At 40.9% G+C, this 15,017-nt stretch overlaps 1 protein-coding gene across 1 annotated transcript; it reads left to right on the forward strand.

The window, feature by feature from the left end:
* Nucleotides 1-6,976: 6,976 nt before the first annotated feature.
* Nucleotides 6,977-14,493, forward strand: zc3h15 (zinc finger CCCH-type containing 15). Its single transcript, XM_084562086.1, has 11 exons — nt 6,977-7,184; nt 9,510-9,611; nt 9,714-9,816; nt 9,916-10,068; nt 10,683-10,774; nt 10,871-11,053; nt 11,550-11,630; nt 11,811-11,876; nt 11,968-12,078; nt 13,258-13,393; nt 13,471-14,493. The coding sequence occupies exons 1-11, from the start codon at nt 7,110-7,112 to the stop codon at nt 13,656-13,658; spliced, it is 1,290 nt and encodes a 429-aa protein (XP_084418212.1). The 5' UTR covers nt 6,977-7,109; the 3' UTR covers nt 13,659-14,493.
* Nucleotides 14,494-15,017: the final 524 nt, after the last annotated feature.

Below are 15,017 nucleotides of genomic sequence, written 5' to 3' on the forward strand. Positions count from 1 at the left end.
AACTAATACATGCATTCCCACACTCACAACACACAGTCAGTAGAGAAGTGCACATAGATGAGGGGGAAGGTTGGGGGAGACACACACACACGCGCACACACGCACACACACATGCACACACAGTGCGCCATTCAGGGTTTGATCGTCTCTCTATGTCAAATCAACGCATTCCTTATTAACAGCCTTTTTCTTCTCTTCCCTCCTGTTTTCTCCATCCTCTTTTTTCCTCTCTTTTTTCCTCCTTTTCTTTTTTCTCCTTCCCCTTCCATTCCCCTCTTCCCTCCCTCCCACTCCTCTGTCAGAGAGCAGATCTGCCTGAATAATTTCTTCCCCCTGGACCAGCTCTGCTCTTTAATTCATGAGCCAGAGCGCAAGTGTGTGTGTTTCAATGTGTGATTGTGTCAGATAGTGTGTGTGTGTGCGTATTTGTGTGTCAGCAAGTGAGAAAACAAAAAAAACCGAGCTAGTGACAGAAAGTGTGACACCGTCTGTGTGTGTAAGCAAGTTTTTTTTCCTTTTGAAAATCCACAAAATATAATTGTGGTTTTTTGAGGTCCCTGCAACCTCATTTGTGTGTGCGTGTGTGCGTGTGTGCGTGTGCTTGGCGACAGCGTGTGTACTAACATCCATGCAACCGCCTGTGCATGTACGTGTGTGATCTTCTTCAACCGCAGAAGATCTATTTTTAACTTCAGGATGAAACTGGCTCAGAGTCATTTAGAACTGACTCCTCTGAATGAATCACTTGCTTCCATTCAACATTAAGATCCTTCCACTTCTGCTCTGATGAATCATTTACTTCTTTGCCACTTTCTAATCTTAATCTTTTCGCTCTTTTCCAGTGTTTCCAAATTAATTATTTCGTTTGTTTCAGTTGTTCTAAATTGAGCCATTTAGCTGATTGCAAATCTTAACTAAAACGCTCGGATCATTAAAACAGAGTTCATTTCAACTCTAATCAAAATAGTTGGAGTTGAGCTGAGCAGCGTTCACGCAAGACGTGACTGGACTTCAGAGGAGGATGGCTCCCCTTATTTATTACACAGATTATGCGTGTAAATTATCTTCCATGTTGTTTTAATAAAAAACAAAAGAATATTAAAATGCAGGCATGCCTACAAGGCTCCGACAAGATGTGAATGACAGCGGGGGAAGTGTTCATTAGTATTGTTTTACTGGCAATAAGAAGGACCTGAAACTGACTTACAGGTTTCATTTCAAGCTGCAATAAATTTGACTATACTGTCTGAAATTCATCTGTTAATATTTCAGAAACGCTGTTTATTAAGTTCTTAAATCGTCACAATTTGCTGAGCAAACGTGACACGACTCCTAACTCTACTAGTACTGGCTGAGCTCTACTGCCAGCAATCATCTGCTGGTAGGCGTCAAAAAATATACAGTGGATCCTTTCCTTTTGCCAAGTGAAGATGTCTAATTTGGGAATGAAAGTCTTCATTTCTTATTTAAGAGATGAAGTCTAATCTTCTCTGGCAGTTTGTAATCTGTGAACATTGCATAATCATGATTTGGACTAAGATCTGAATCAATAAAAATATTTTACAAGCTGATAGGACTTTTATATTGTGTCCCTTGTGCCTAATTCCAGTCATTTCTGGTTATTATGGTATCAGTAATGGAGAGCTGCAATGATGGGTCAACATGTACATTTTTAATGTTAAGACATTTAGTGATCCATCAACACAAATTAATCTAAAAGTGAGCTCATATAGTATAGGCTGATAAAAAATGTATTACATGCTAATTGTGCAGCAATTTTTCTTGCTTTTTCTACCAGTCTAACATCAAGTATTTTTGTCATAAGAGGTGTTATTTTGTCCAAACTGATCTTGTCCAAGCTGCAGTCTGAAAAATGAAGACAATGCGAAATTTGCCAAAAACTGCAACTGTCTGCACTCCCTGTTAAAATGCCCATATGTCTAATGTCTAATTTCTCCATTCATGGCCACTGTACAGGGGATCATTTTTATTTAAATCATCTGTTTAATTTATATCACGAATTAAAGAATTAAGAATAAAGAATTAAGGGCGTAGCTACTTTGAGTGACAGATGTGTGTCCTCACAGGTTAATAGCTTTTTGCCCATTTTTGAATTAGCTGTCATGGTGCGTTCACAATATGAGCGTTAAAAGCTTCAGCTCAGTCGGCATTGCCAGCAACGTTGTCGCAGAGTCGCCGTTGGAGTGTCACTTAAGCCCTCTCTGACGTTGTCGACGGAGAGGTTTGGAACGGACATGACTGTAAAAACAACACGGCAACAGATGAAGCGATTAGTTGGTTGACGCGTTACAAAGTTGACACCAGCTCAACTTCCACCTCATACAGACATAAATAGGCCGTACATATCGCCGGCTTCCTTCAAAACTCTGTTGTAGCTTGTCGCGCTCTCACTGCTAGTGTGAACGCACCATTGGGCGGATTTGGGCACTATCAAGATGGCAACAACCGGAGACATTAGACTGAGCTTCAAAACTGCTCTTCAGACAAGATATGGGTGACGTCACAGAGCATAATTTATACTCTTACATTTTGTATATATTGTATATTTAGACTTGTACATCCTTTATTTAGTCCTGTATTTTTATTTCCATATATACTATGTATACACTGATCAGGCTTAACATTATGACCACTGACAGGAGAAGTAAACAACACTTATCATCCTCACTGGGATTCATGTGGATGTTACTTAGACATGTAGCACCCACCTAGACCAGACCAGGCACCCCCACCCAATAGCAATGACACTCCTTGATGGTAGCAGCCATCCCCAGCAGGATGCAGCCTGACACACACAGACACACACACACAAATGCTTTAGGAACAACTCAAAAGAACATGAAGAACAGCACAAGGTCTACTCACTAGATCCCAAACTGATCAAGTATCTGTGTGATGATCCACAGAGGCCCCTCCCCTCAACCCATGGGACCCAAAGGGACCCATCTATCTATCTATGATGATCTATGATAAACTTTCTACAGTAGGCTATATGTTATGCAAAAGCAGTCACAGATGTCAATGAAAACCATCTTCAACTTTACAATTTCAATAAAACAGACATTTATGTCCCATAGGTTCAGGACCAAGCTGAAGTTTTCAGATCTTTATAGTAACATCTAATTTAATCTTTTGTGGCATTTTTCCAAAGCCTTAAAAATATACAACATCTGAAATAACTCTTATTTTTAGCCTCTTGGAGGGTCCCTTTACTAGCAGCTCTGGAGGTTTTGATCATATCACATGATCTTTATCAGCAGATGGAATTTATTCACTTGTCATTTAGATAGATGCCGAAATACAGACTTATAGACTTTAATGACTTATTATATTTGATTATTTTATCTGCTGATGGAGGCCATGCGGTGCAGTTTAAGACTAGAACAAGCTCAAATGCTTTGTGCTTCCTCGTTAAGGTTCTCACTCTCTCATTCATGTTTCCAGTTTGCAGCTGGCAAACCTCCATTCTTCCCCAAGTGACTCTGCGCAGTTCAATTCAACATTTATTGTCCCCCGAGATGAATATGGTTTGCAGATGGAGTTAACAATAAAATAATGAAATCGAAATACACAATAAAAAGGCGTAACGGGAACGCAATAAAATATAGGAATCGTGAAGAAGCAAACAGCAATTTTATGCCACACAGACAAGAATGGGATGATAAAAACCCTGCAGGGAGTCAACAGCTGAAATACTGAAATAAAAACCTGAGTTATCGGTGCTGCAACTAAAATGAATTGACTGACAGTAATAAGGTTTACAAACAAATTTACAAATTCAATTCTGAGAAGTAGTCTTGACATTTCTTCTGCAGGGAAAACGGGACATCTAGTTAAAGACAAATCCTCCTGAAAACAGTTTAACCTTGTCAAAAATATCTCAAATCTGTGGCTCTTCTTCTGTCTTCTGTGGATATTACGTGAATGTTATGAGATATTTCCAGCGCCGATGAGATGATATCGAAAGTTTAAAGCACTAAGTGCAGAGCCAAATTCTACAGTCATCTGAAACATCAACAGTAGGCTAAACATCCTGTTTAGGTGTCAGTCCCTGAGGATTATCGAGCAAAGCACTCCTTTCTAGACGCCTCATTCTGCGCTGACTTTCAACCGTCAGACGGGGAGAAAGAAATCCGCCACGAGAGGAGGAATACACAGCAATCTCTCCACTGACAGCGGCCTCAAGGGACCGGAGTACAATGCATCCAGCAGACGAGTTGTGTTATCAGTAAAAGGATACGATTCTCCCTTTTCCCGGATGAAAAAAAGTGTGTTCTCTTGCTGTCAGTATCACTCCTGCAACTGCTATTGCTCATTACCTGAACATAAAACACAAAGTTAAATACAACAAGTTCACACCAGTTCTCTAGGGGTTGCGGGAAATGCAGCAAGGAAATATCTAAAGTAAATGTAGACGAGACAGGCCGAGGTGATGATACACCAAAAAGAGGAGCACAAAATAAGTCTTTGATTGGAAGAACCATCACAGATTGATGGGATCTCAGCAGTGTGCAGGGAAAAAGTCAGCGGGGTGATGGGTGATCTGGGTCTTTATGCGGCAGTACACTTTTTTTTCTATCCACACTGAAGCTGAAGTTTTCTTTTTTCTTTAGGAGAAGGTAGTTACCCTGGGTGGGCCTGCTTGGAGGCAATCTTTCCTGCCCTTTTCTTTGCCCCCAGTGTCGTGCAGCTCCTTGATGGGGAGCAGCTGACAGCCGATGACCCGCTCAGCAGTCGGCAGTGCAGATAAGGTGCTGCAGTTTGTCCTTGGAAGCAGGAGGAGGCCGAGCCAGACAGAATACCAGGATGCTTTCGATTATTGCCTCAGAAAAATTGGACTGGGATGGGTTGTGCAGTGTCAAGTTTCCTTGGATGCCATGGGAAGTAGATCGACTGTTGTGCTTTGCTAATTAGGCAAGAGATGTTTTCTTTCCGTCTGCAGGCATCCGTGCATTCGTGTGTATGTGTGTGTGTGTGTGTACATGACATGCATGCCCTCTGCAGAAAAGATCGATGTGAATATGAAGAAGGCAGTTATAGGGAAAAAAATTTTGTTGTTGCAGTGATTTATTACACTGTTCTCAGACATACAAAGATCTTCATCGAGCAAGAAGGAAGAGGAGAAGGAGGGAAAGTTTGCTTGAGGCGATATTACCCACCTCTGTTGTCTTAAAATCTAGCCTTCAGCCATGTAACGTCAATATAGGTTATACACACACACACATGCATTCACCAGTTAACTGAGCGGCACGGCAGAAAGGTGCCGTGCATAATAAACGTGTTATAAATAAATATCTGCACATCGGCTCAAATGAAATAAAGTCGCCTCGGAGCGTGCAAGCAGACAGCAGAGAGAGGACGCTAACACATGGCTTGATAACACATTTGCAGCCAAGGAGGCTGTTACTAGAGTAAATTCATTGTCTCACTCTGGGACTCATTACGGCGCACTACTAGTACTGCCATTATGTGGGCACCCAAACTGATCTAATGTTGTCCCTTACCATCAAAAACCGAGGCTCATTAAAAGGCACGAGAGCAAACAGGAGCCCGAGAGGAGCAGGAGTGTGTGACCTATTTTGTGTCACAGTTTGCCGCACAACGCGCACGCCCTCCTGAACAGCAAAGTGGCCGATGGGCTGAGACAGGACGTGGACGACGGCCACACATATCAAATGCACCAAACGAAATCATATTAGTAACTTAAGTGAAATCTAATTAAATCAAGTTGAATCAGCAGCTGAGGCGGTAAAACCCCTGCTGGTTGGCTCTCTGCCCTCCAGCCATGACGAGTTCCTCTGGTTACAAACGGGGGTTTTCTTCTTAGAGGGAGTTCAGACATAAACGACTGCAGGGCTGTTGCTGCTCCTCTTCTTTTTTCTGCTTCCCCTAATTTCCCTCATGGCGTACAAAATACAGAGCCAAGGTCTGCACACCGGTTTAAAATTTCATCCAAGTCATACCGGGGACGTCTTAATTGACCAGTGGTCAAAACAAACTTTTACATAGAGAGAAATGGCAATAAAACAGTCATATGTTCACTGATGCTGGCTTTCTAACAAGCTTTTTCTTTTTTAACTGATAAAGCAGTCACAATAGAAAAAAATCATGACAATTTCTTAGTAGGCCATGAATCAGCTTGCAACCTCATTTACACAGGATTTTGCTCCATGCTAAAATTTGCAGCTATTTATGCAAAATGCTCCATAATCAGTCAGCCAGTCATCTGCTGCTCTGGCATGTGGCCTTCCTGAACTCTCATGACTCGAGCCTCAGCCTTTTCACTCACAGTCATTATGTTGCTGCACGTTCAAAGGTGTGGCATGAATCTGATTAAATAAACTTTAATGTATTAAAGCATATGCCGTCTTGCCAAGGAAACTTCAGATAATTAGCATCCTAATTATATAACCTTGCCTCTATAAACAGTATATCAACTGAAGAATTGTGTAGGCTATTCTGTAAAACTTGGATACTGTAAACCGCATACTGCAAATCCGCTTTGTTGAAATGCAATAAGAGTTTTCCACTATATAACTTTATAATCTCATTCTAATATCAATTCTATGCTCTCTGAGGATACATCCTGGAATATAATTAAGTTTGACCACTAGACTAGTCAGCACCTTTCTTACGTGGTACTGCTTGCCTCAATTGACAGACATTGCAACGCTGACACCTAATGGTCAAATACTAAACCTGCAATGAAATTATGGAGAAACTCCATTACTCTGCAATCGTATTATAAAAAATATGTAAGATAATATTAAATATATAATATTTTTAGTGATATTATGTGCGCATTTTCTTGGTAAACCCTGTCTTAAATAAAACACTTTTATCTGACACTTCACGTGTACCTCAATGAGCACATGACCAGACTACAGTGACCAGCATGCCCTTCTTCTGCGTGATGACGCCACGGACCATCAACAACTCACATGTGGCCTAGAGCGCCCCGCCGTTGCTGTGCCGTGCTAGCAACAACTGGGTTATGTGGAGCTGACTTTCTAGCCGAAACACCTCACTTAAAAGAATAAATATTACACAGCTGTACGCGTTTTGTACACGTCTATACCTGAGCCAACATGCCGCCAAAGAAACCCGCCCCGGCCGCGGGAAATAAAAAAACTCAGGAGAAGAAAAAGGAAAAGATTATTGAGGTAAAAATGACACGAGTTAGCATGTCGGTATTTAGCGTTAGCTGTCCGGCTAACGTACCGCTATCCAAAGCTAATACTAGTTAATGCTAAAGTTATTCTTGCCTCTGGGCTGCTGTCAGTTCTATTTAATCGTTATGTACTGATTGATTGATTAATTAATATCGGGATACGGGTCGTATAAGCTGTTATACAATCTTATTCAACTGTCGCGAACTGTGGTCATCTTGACAAATGCATGTAGCAGGCGGCTAAGCTGCTAGCAGGGCCGTGCCGCCTTAACAAGTGTCCACACTTGTCCAAGTAGGACTCATATCTGTCTCTGAAGTCAGCAGCTAAAATTTGTTATAATTAAATAACATAAATATATTATGTTTTATGATTATATTTGGTGTTTTCCTACCTGAATGGGCCTCAAAGCCCAGCACGGCGGGCCTGTTTCCGATCGGCCGCACATGACTGATAAAGATTTGAGCCTATTTTGGTTTCCAGTTAGTTATTTCCCAATAGTTTAAATGATTTAGCATTATTTTAGGATATAAGCAGGCCAGATGTAGTTAGTCTGGTTAGGGTAAGGGCAAACAGTCCTCGACAACACTAGCTTCTCAGAGCACAGCTTGTACTGAAACTTGCTGATGTGTACATGTATATTGTCTTTGTCAAAGCTGGAAGGGACTTATCACCTGTATGATTTTAACACAGGTAATGACACAGATATCAGGGGTAGTGACACTTTGAGCCATTCGTCGGCTGTAGTCCTCTGACTAAAACTTCCAAGAACTAACCATAACAGACATGGGATTTATCTTACAGTCAACTTATTCAAATGTGGCCTAAACTGTTAGAATGAACTAGTGAGCCGCACATTACTGCACAGTAACTCCTGTGTGAGTGACATTTGTAAAAACTACAGTGTCCAGCTAGTTACAAGCTAGTTGGCTGGGTAAAGGATGCCAAACCTAAGTCAGAAAAGACTGAGTTATGAAGTGAAAATGTACATGAAGTGAGCCAAAGTTAAATAATATACTCTCATTATTTGTTGAATTAGAAATGGCTCCTTTTGAGAAGTCGTCTGTGTTGACTAAGCCAAAGAAAATCATTGCTTCATCTCTAACTTAAGACCCCAGAAACACTCAGCAGGCTAATGGCATATCACACTGTTCAAAACGAGTCCACTAAGATCTTGGTCACAATGTCTGGAAAGACTGTATGGTATCTATTTTGTGTCACGTGAGTTAGATGGAGAAATGTCTGAAGTGTACTGAGATGTAAGAAGAATATGTGAGCAAAGATGCAACATCAACTTGTGTCATTGTTCTAAGCTGCTTGTGATTTCAAAAAAATGTGGAAACGATGCAGTATTTTTCTGTATCATTTCAGGATTTGTTTGTAGTGGTGATTCATCTTTAATCCAAACATCAGTACTATGTTGTGGGATTTTGATACCATCACGATTTTGACGAAATCAGATTGCATGTTTATCTGAAGAGCAGAGATATAACAAGCTGACGGTCAGGTGTTTTGGTTCGAGAGGGGCCGTGGCATCAGTATGATGCTAGTTGGACTTCTGTCGGCTTTTCATCGTGTAGAATCAGTGGCAGAATAAGTCGGTCGAAAAAAAATCACTGTGATTGTTCAGCTTAACGGACCAGTGACCAAGAAGAAACACTTAAATGACGAAAGTAAACAAAACATCTAAGTCCAATGGGCACATAGAAGGCTTTTCTCATTTTACATCTTCATCTCAACTGAACATTGAAATGCACAGGTATTTTCATGACACGGTCATCTAGAATCAATAAATTGTAGACCAGCTGATCAGCATGATTCAGGAGAGGCCAGCTCTGTACAGTGGATTCTAGCTCTTCCTAGCCTTCTAGCTAATAGTAGCTCTTCCTGTTTCCCAGACGACCACGCATGTGCACCTGATATCACAGTAGACCTTCTCTGCTGATAGTTCTTTGATGTGGGGTTTGGTGTGTCCCTACCTGAAGATGCAGTCATGTTAGACGAACAGCCAAAAAATGGCGTGCATGTTATAACGTCCTCTTTTAATGAAGGAATCCATAGTTAAAGGGTGGTTTATGCCTCGAGCCTATGACCTCTGTGCTGCTTCAAGTCTAAGTGATTGTAGTCTGTAGATTTGTAACAAATGAAATCTAGCACACCTGCGACCCTCCAGAGGAAAAGCAGTTGCAGAAAATTAATGAATGTATGAAATCTTGCATGAAAATCCCACAAGTAAGCACTTCCAACTGAGTGAGACAGTTGGAACTTGTGGGATTTCACTGGAAGTTAATGAAACTGATGACTTTTTTTTCCCCCTAGGACAAGACGTTTGGCTTAAAGAACAAGAAAGGAGCCAAGCAGCAGAAGTTCATCAAAAACGTTACTCAGCAAGTCAAATATGGACAACAAAGTGCCAGACAGGTTAGTCCGGGGGCTCGTCTTTTAAATGATTAGAGCTCATTTAACGTGATCATATTTTAATATATCTACTATCTGTGTGTGTGTTTTGTTGAAATTTCCCAGACTGAGCTGGATAAGACCGGTAAGAAGACTGATAAGAAGAAGGAGCTGGAAGAGCTCAATGAGCTTTTTAAACCTGTAGTCGCTGCCCAGAAAGTTAGCAAAGGTAACCAACACTCTGTCGACAAAAGAGTAATTAATTCTAGTGCTACAAGAGTTTAGAAGAAAAGATGATCAATCATTGGCGGTCTTCTCTTTTCTGCAGGGGTTGATCCAAAGTCGGTGCTGTGTGCGTTCTTCAAGCAGGGCCAGTGTACTAAAGGAGACAAGTGTAAATTCAGCCATGACTTGTCGATGGAGAGGAAATGTGAGAAGAGAAGCGTCTACGTGGACGAAAGAGATGAAGACCTGGAGAAAGGTCAGTGTGTAGTAGCATAACTTCCAAACTATTATTAACACATTTTAACACTAACTCCTTGAATGAAGAAACGGTTTCAGGCTTTACCTAATGATATTATTCATCACAAAAGTTAGGATTCATTCAGTCTAGACGTAATGAGATAGTGCTGAGTTTAATTTAAATGACTTGTGATGATTGTGATTGGAAATGTAGCTGTATATTTATCTGCAGATGGTTGCTTAAAACGACTTTGATTTCCATTAACATGAGAGTGTGTATTACAGTGGAGTGTAATGTTAATGGAAATCGAAGTCGTTTTGCTTCTTGTAATATAGGTCTGAAATGGTTTCTTCATTCATAGATATTATGTTAAATATGATAACACAATGGTTATGTTAGAACAAAAATGTAATAGTGGAAGTTCTGTTGTTATTTAGTGGTTATTTAAAGTGTTGAGAGCTTCGTTGACTAATTGAAAAAAGAATCTATAGATTAATTGAAAATGATTTTTTGTTTGAGGCCTAGTTAAATATGTTAACAGGAGGAAACTATTAATTTGATTCAAAATCCGTGGTAATTAAAATGATCACTACAAAGGCTGCATTCAATTAAATGAAATGTGTTGTGTTCAGACACCATGGATAACTGGGACGAGAAGAAGCTGGAGGAGGTGGTCAACAAAAAACACGGAGAGGCTGAGAAGAAGATAGCCAAAACTCGAGTCGTAAGTCCAATCAGTGGTTTCATGGCTGTTTGTCTCCAGCCACATTGACCCGCTTTTAAATTCATGACCGTTATTTATTTCATTATTTGTCTGCAGGTGTGTAAGTACTTCTTGGACGCCATAGAGAACAATAAGTACGGCTGGTTCTGGGTGTGTCCAGGAGGGGGTGACACTTGCATGTACCGGCACGCCCTGCCACCCGGCTTTGTACTGAAAAAAGACAAGAAGAAGGAGGAGAAGGAGGAAGAGGTCTCGCTGGAGGAGCTGATAGAGAAGGAGGTGAGGGGGAGGAGATGGTGAAGGAAACTTGTCACCGACTTGGAGTTGGTAGATCGATCAATTAATTAAACACTGTCCAGCTGTTCCAAATGGAATTGGAATGGATGGGATGAAAGAAATGCTAGTGCTACTGACAGTTCTCTTACTGACAGAAGAAAACTAAAAATAAACTTAAAAGTCTAATTAAAAAACAAAAGTTGTAGGTCCATATCAGATGTGCCAAGCTAATTTTGGTTCGCTTACATATTAAGAAGTTGCCTAACACGGTGACCAGTAAGTTAACTGTATTTCTGCTGCACCTTTTAAAAAAAACAGCATAAAACTAAAAGATGAAATGAACTAGTTGTCCCTCGGTAGTGTCGCTCAAAACATGAGGACTTCCTTCCAGTATGGCTACCACTCAATGTCTAATCTAATCTAAATGCTCCATGGGATGGATTTTTACCCTGGAAGCTCATCTCTCGCCACATCCTGACATCTCTGCGTCTCTCTGCAGCGTGCAGCTCTGGGTCCAAACGTGACTCGGATCACCCTGGAGACTTTCCTGGCTTGGAAGAAGAGGAAAAGGCAGGAGAAGGTTGGGCCATGTTTTAAACATTTATTTATTTATTTATTTATTTATTTAATTAAACATTAGGGCTGCACCAGAGACATTTGATATAAAGTTCCCTGAGGGAACAATGTCTTCTGATGACTTGGGACATTACCACATGTTTCACAGTTTCAAAAAGTGTAATTTTCTGCTGTTGATTGACAGGTGGATAAAGCCAGGGAGGAGATGGAGAAGAAGAAGGCTGACTTTAAGGCTGGAAAATCGCTAGTGGTAGGTCCACCTGTTCCGTGTGTGTGTATAAGATTTGTGTGGTCTCATTATGAGTGTACATTTGATGTCATGTCATCATGTGTACCTGTAGGTGAGTGGCCGTGAGGTGTTCGAGTTCCGCCCTGAGCTGGTTGACGATGACGACGCTGAAGCCGACGACACTCAATACGACAACGAAGAAGAAGAAGATGAGGAGGAAGAGGTACTGATGAAATTACAGCAGTCACAGAAAGATTTTCCTGTCTCAGTTTCAGATTTGATAAAACCCTCAGTGGCCGTTTGCTTGGTTTCTATGGATTCATGTTGAGTTGAGTCATATGGCCCTGGATCTGAAGTGAGAATGCACAATAACCTCACACATCTTATCTAATGCAGTTTGCATTGCTGGTACAAAATCAAAGTATTATAACAGAGTTGTAATGTTGTCAGTTTTCCAAGTTATTTTGGTATGGCTGTAATTCTGGTGCTGCCAGGCTGTAAGGCAGGGTATCACCACTGATTACCTGAACTGATTAAATTACATTTCACAAGGTTTTGATGCGACTCAGTATGAGTTTGCTTATTTCATTTTCAAAACAATTTTACTTAAAACTGAATCTAGTGTTGTCATTGATTCCAGAGATTTGTGGTATTTCCACAATATCCTACCTCTAGTTCTTTCATGTCTTTTGCAAGGCTCTTCTCTGTTGTCACACTTCCAAATCCAATCAGCTTTCAGGCCCGACGGTGCTCTCAGAGTTGGAGCTTCTGTCACGTTTTGGTCTCCCTCACACGCCAGCTAACTGTGTTGGGCGGTCTTGTGTGAGTCTCGCAAGGTTTTTAACGAGAGGATATAGGAGATGGCATGTATTTATAAAAAAAAAAAGAAAAAAAAAAAGAATCCGTATCGGATCTTTCAAATCGAGATCGATTTGTATTAGAAAATCTTTTTTTTTTTGTATTGAACCCAGTCCTACCAGGCAGTCAGCTACAGAATTATTCTGGAAAAGTGTTTGAATATTATAAACCCAGTGAACTGTGTGTTCCTTTTTCTTCTAAACAAAATCTAGCCTCCAGAAATAGCCAACTCCCTACAGGTGATGCAGACTTGTTCATGCTTAAATGGCTTAATTCCGACTGTGTTTCAGCTGCCCGTCTTTTCACTCAGCAAATGATTTTCCTGTTAATTACTTCCACCTGTTGAACACTTCTGCGCTGCCGGCTGTAAATCAGTGCCTGACCAATTTAATGCAGCAAGGAAACATCTTTATCAGACCGCTATTTATCACATTTATTTTAATTAAACCATTTGACCTGTTACTTAACTTCCTGTGTATTCTTTCTGGAAGAGTGTGAAAGAGCTTTCTGCTTCTGCAAACATTAACTTTAATTTTGATTTCAGATTGACACTTCAGAGGTCCAGGACATAGACTTATCCCGTTTTGTTCCGCAAGAGGTTGACAACACAGGCATTACCGTAGCATCCACAGACCGGTTCAACTCCAGGAATAAGACGGGCACGACGGAAGAAAACAACGGTAAGAAAAACAAACTGAAGAGATGATGATGGTGACTTTGAAGTGAGCTGGTCCAAACGTATCTTTCCTGCTTACAGAGGAGCAGCTGAACGGAGCATGTGGCGGTGCCAAGGCCAACGGACTTTCAGGAGCGGAGGGAGGAGAAGACGACGAGGGAGGGGAGGAGGAGGATGAAGAGGAGGTACCGGTGGATGAAAACCTGTTCACGGGAGAAGATCTGGAGGAGCTCGACGAGGAACTTAACACACTGGCACTGGAAGATTGAAAGGGTAGCCCTAGGTGGAAGTTAGGACGGGACTAAGTGATGAAGTGATGAAGGGACTGATGGATGCATGGAGCTAAACAACAAAGAGACCAGACGTTTGAATGATTTTACATTTCAGAGACTCCTGTAATAAAGCCTGATTATAACATGACATCACTGCCTGTCTCTGTCCCCTCCCCCCCACACACATCCGTCTGTCCTTTGGGTGTCCAGGTTTCCACAGCAGAGCTGAGTAAAGTGTATCACAGTCGAATGTTTCCATTGAAAGAGAACTTGGCTGCTGTTGTGCACTTTTATTTGCTTGACAAACTTCCTTGTTTTCCTTGACATTTCTTTTAAACATTCAGGCTTCGAGTGCTTCTGTCTAATCACAGTTAAATATTAAAAATGATTTTAGGGCGGTTGTAAGGGATTTCAAAATGAAAGCACCATATGTGTGCTGTGAGACGACTTCAGCAAATTTAATTTTATGTATGGAGTTTTCTAGTTAAAGTGGGAGATGAACAGGAGAGATTCTGTTTTAAGAAAAATCTGTTCAGAGCTTCACCATGCCAAAAATCAACGCTATACTTTGAAGGCGCACTTTTATCATCCTTGTGGAGATTGTTTTCCTTCAACAAATCCGTTGTCTCATTCGGCCGGGGTGGTAGCTCTGCTGAAAAATCCCATGCTGTGGAAATTTCCTGCAACTTTCCGAGGAAGGAAAGGTCCAGACCTAGCTTCTCAGTCATTGGCCCAATCTACTGACACCAGATTTGTGCCCATTGCCAGCCCGGTATTGTAAATAATGTTCTCATGAGTTGCCTCCAAACAGAATAAAATAACTGCACATCCAGTGTGTCGTCTCTTTTTGGATACAGTCCCAGATAGTTTCACTCAACGATAATGTAAACATACTGAGCTTCAGATCTCATTGTGTTTAAGTTTATTAATATATTTATAACAAAATATGAACTAAAGACTTGATGTTAAACTATGAGACAGTTGTAAATAGTTACGTGTTAATAGTAAGTCAGCATAAGATTTAATTCATTCAAAGCTGTAAACCACATCTACATGTTATAACCAATTATCATTTATATCATATATGTTTGTTTTGCCGACGCAACTGCCAGAACATCAGGAACACTAGTAAAAATGAATTCATTCTAACATAACAGTAAATTCCCCATGATGCCTGTTCAGTTGATGTTGAAACGGCATCAGAAAGGTGGTCATTCAACCTGCTGATCATGTTTGAGGATGTGGTTTGTGGTGTAGTGGTTAGCACTAACACCTCTTAGTTATTGGCCTGTGACAGACTGGCAACCTGTCCCAGGTGTACCCCGCCTCACGACCAAAGACACAAGACTCAACAAC

This window comes from Chelon labrosus (assembly GCF_963514085.1).
Source record: "Chelon labrosus genome assembly, chromosome: 15".
NCBI lineage: Eukaryota > Metazoa > Chordata > Actinopteri > Mugiliformes > Mugilidae > Chelon > Chelon labrosus.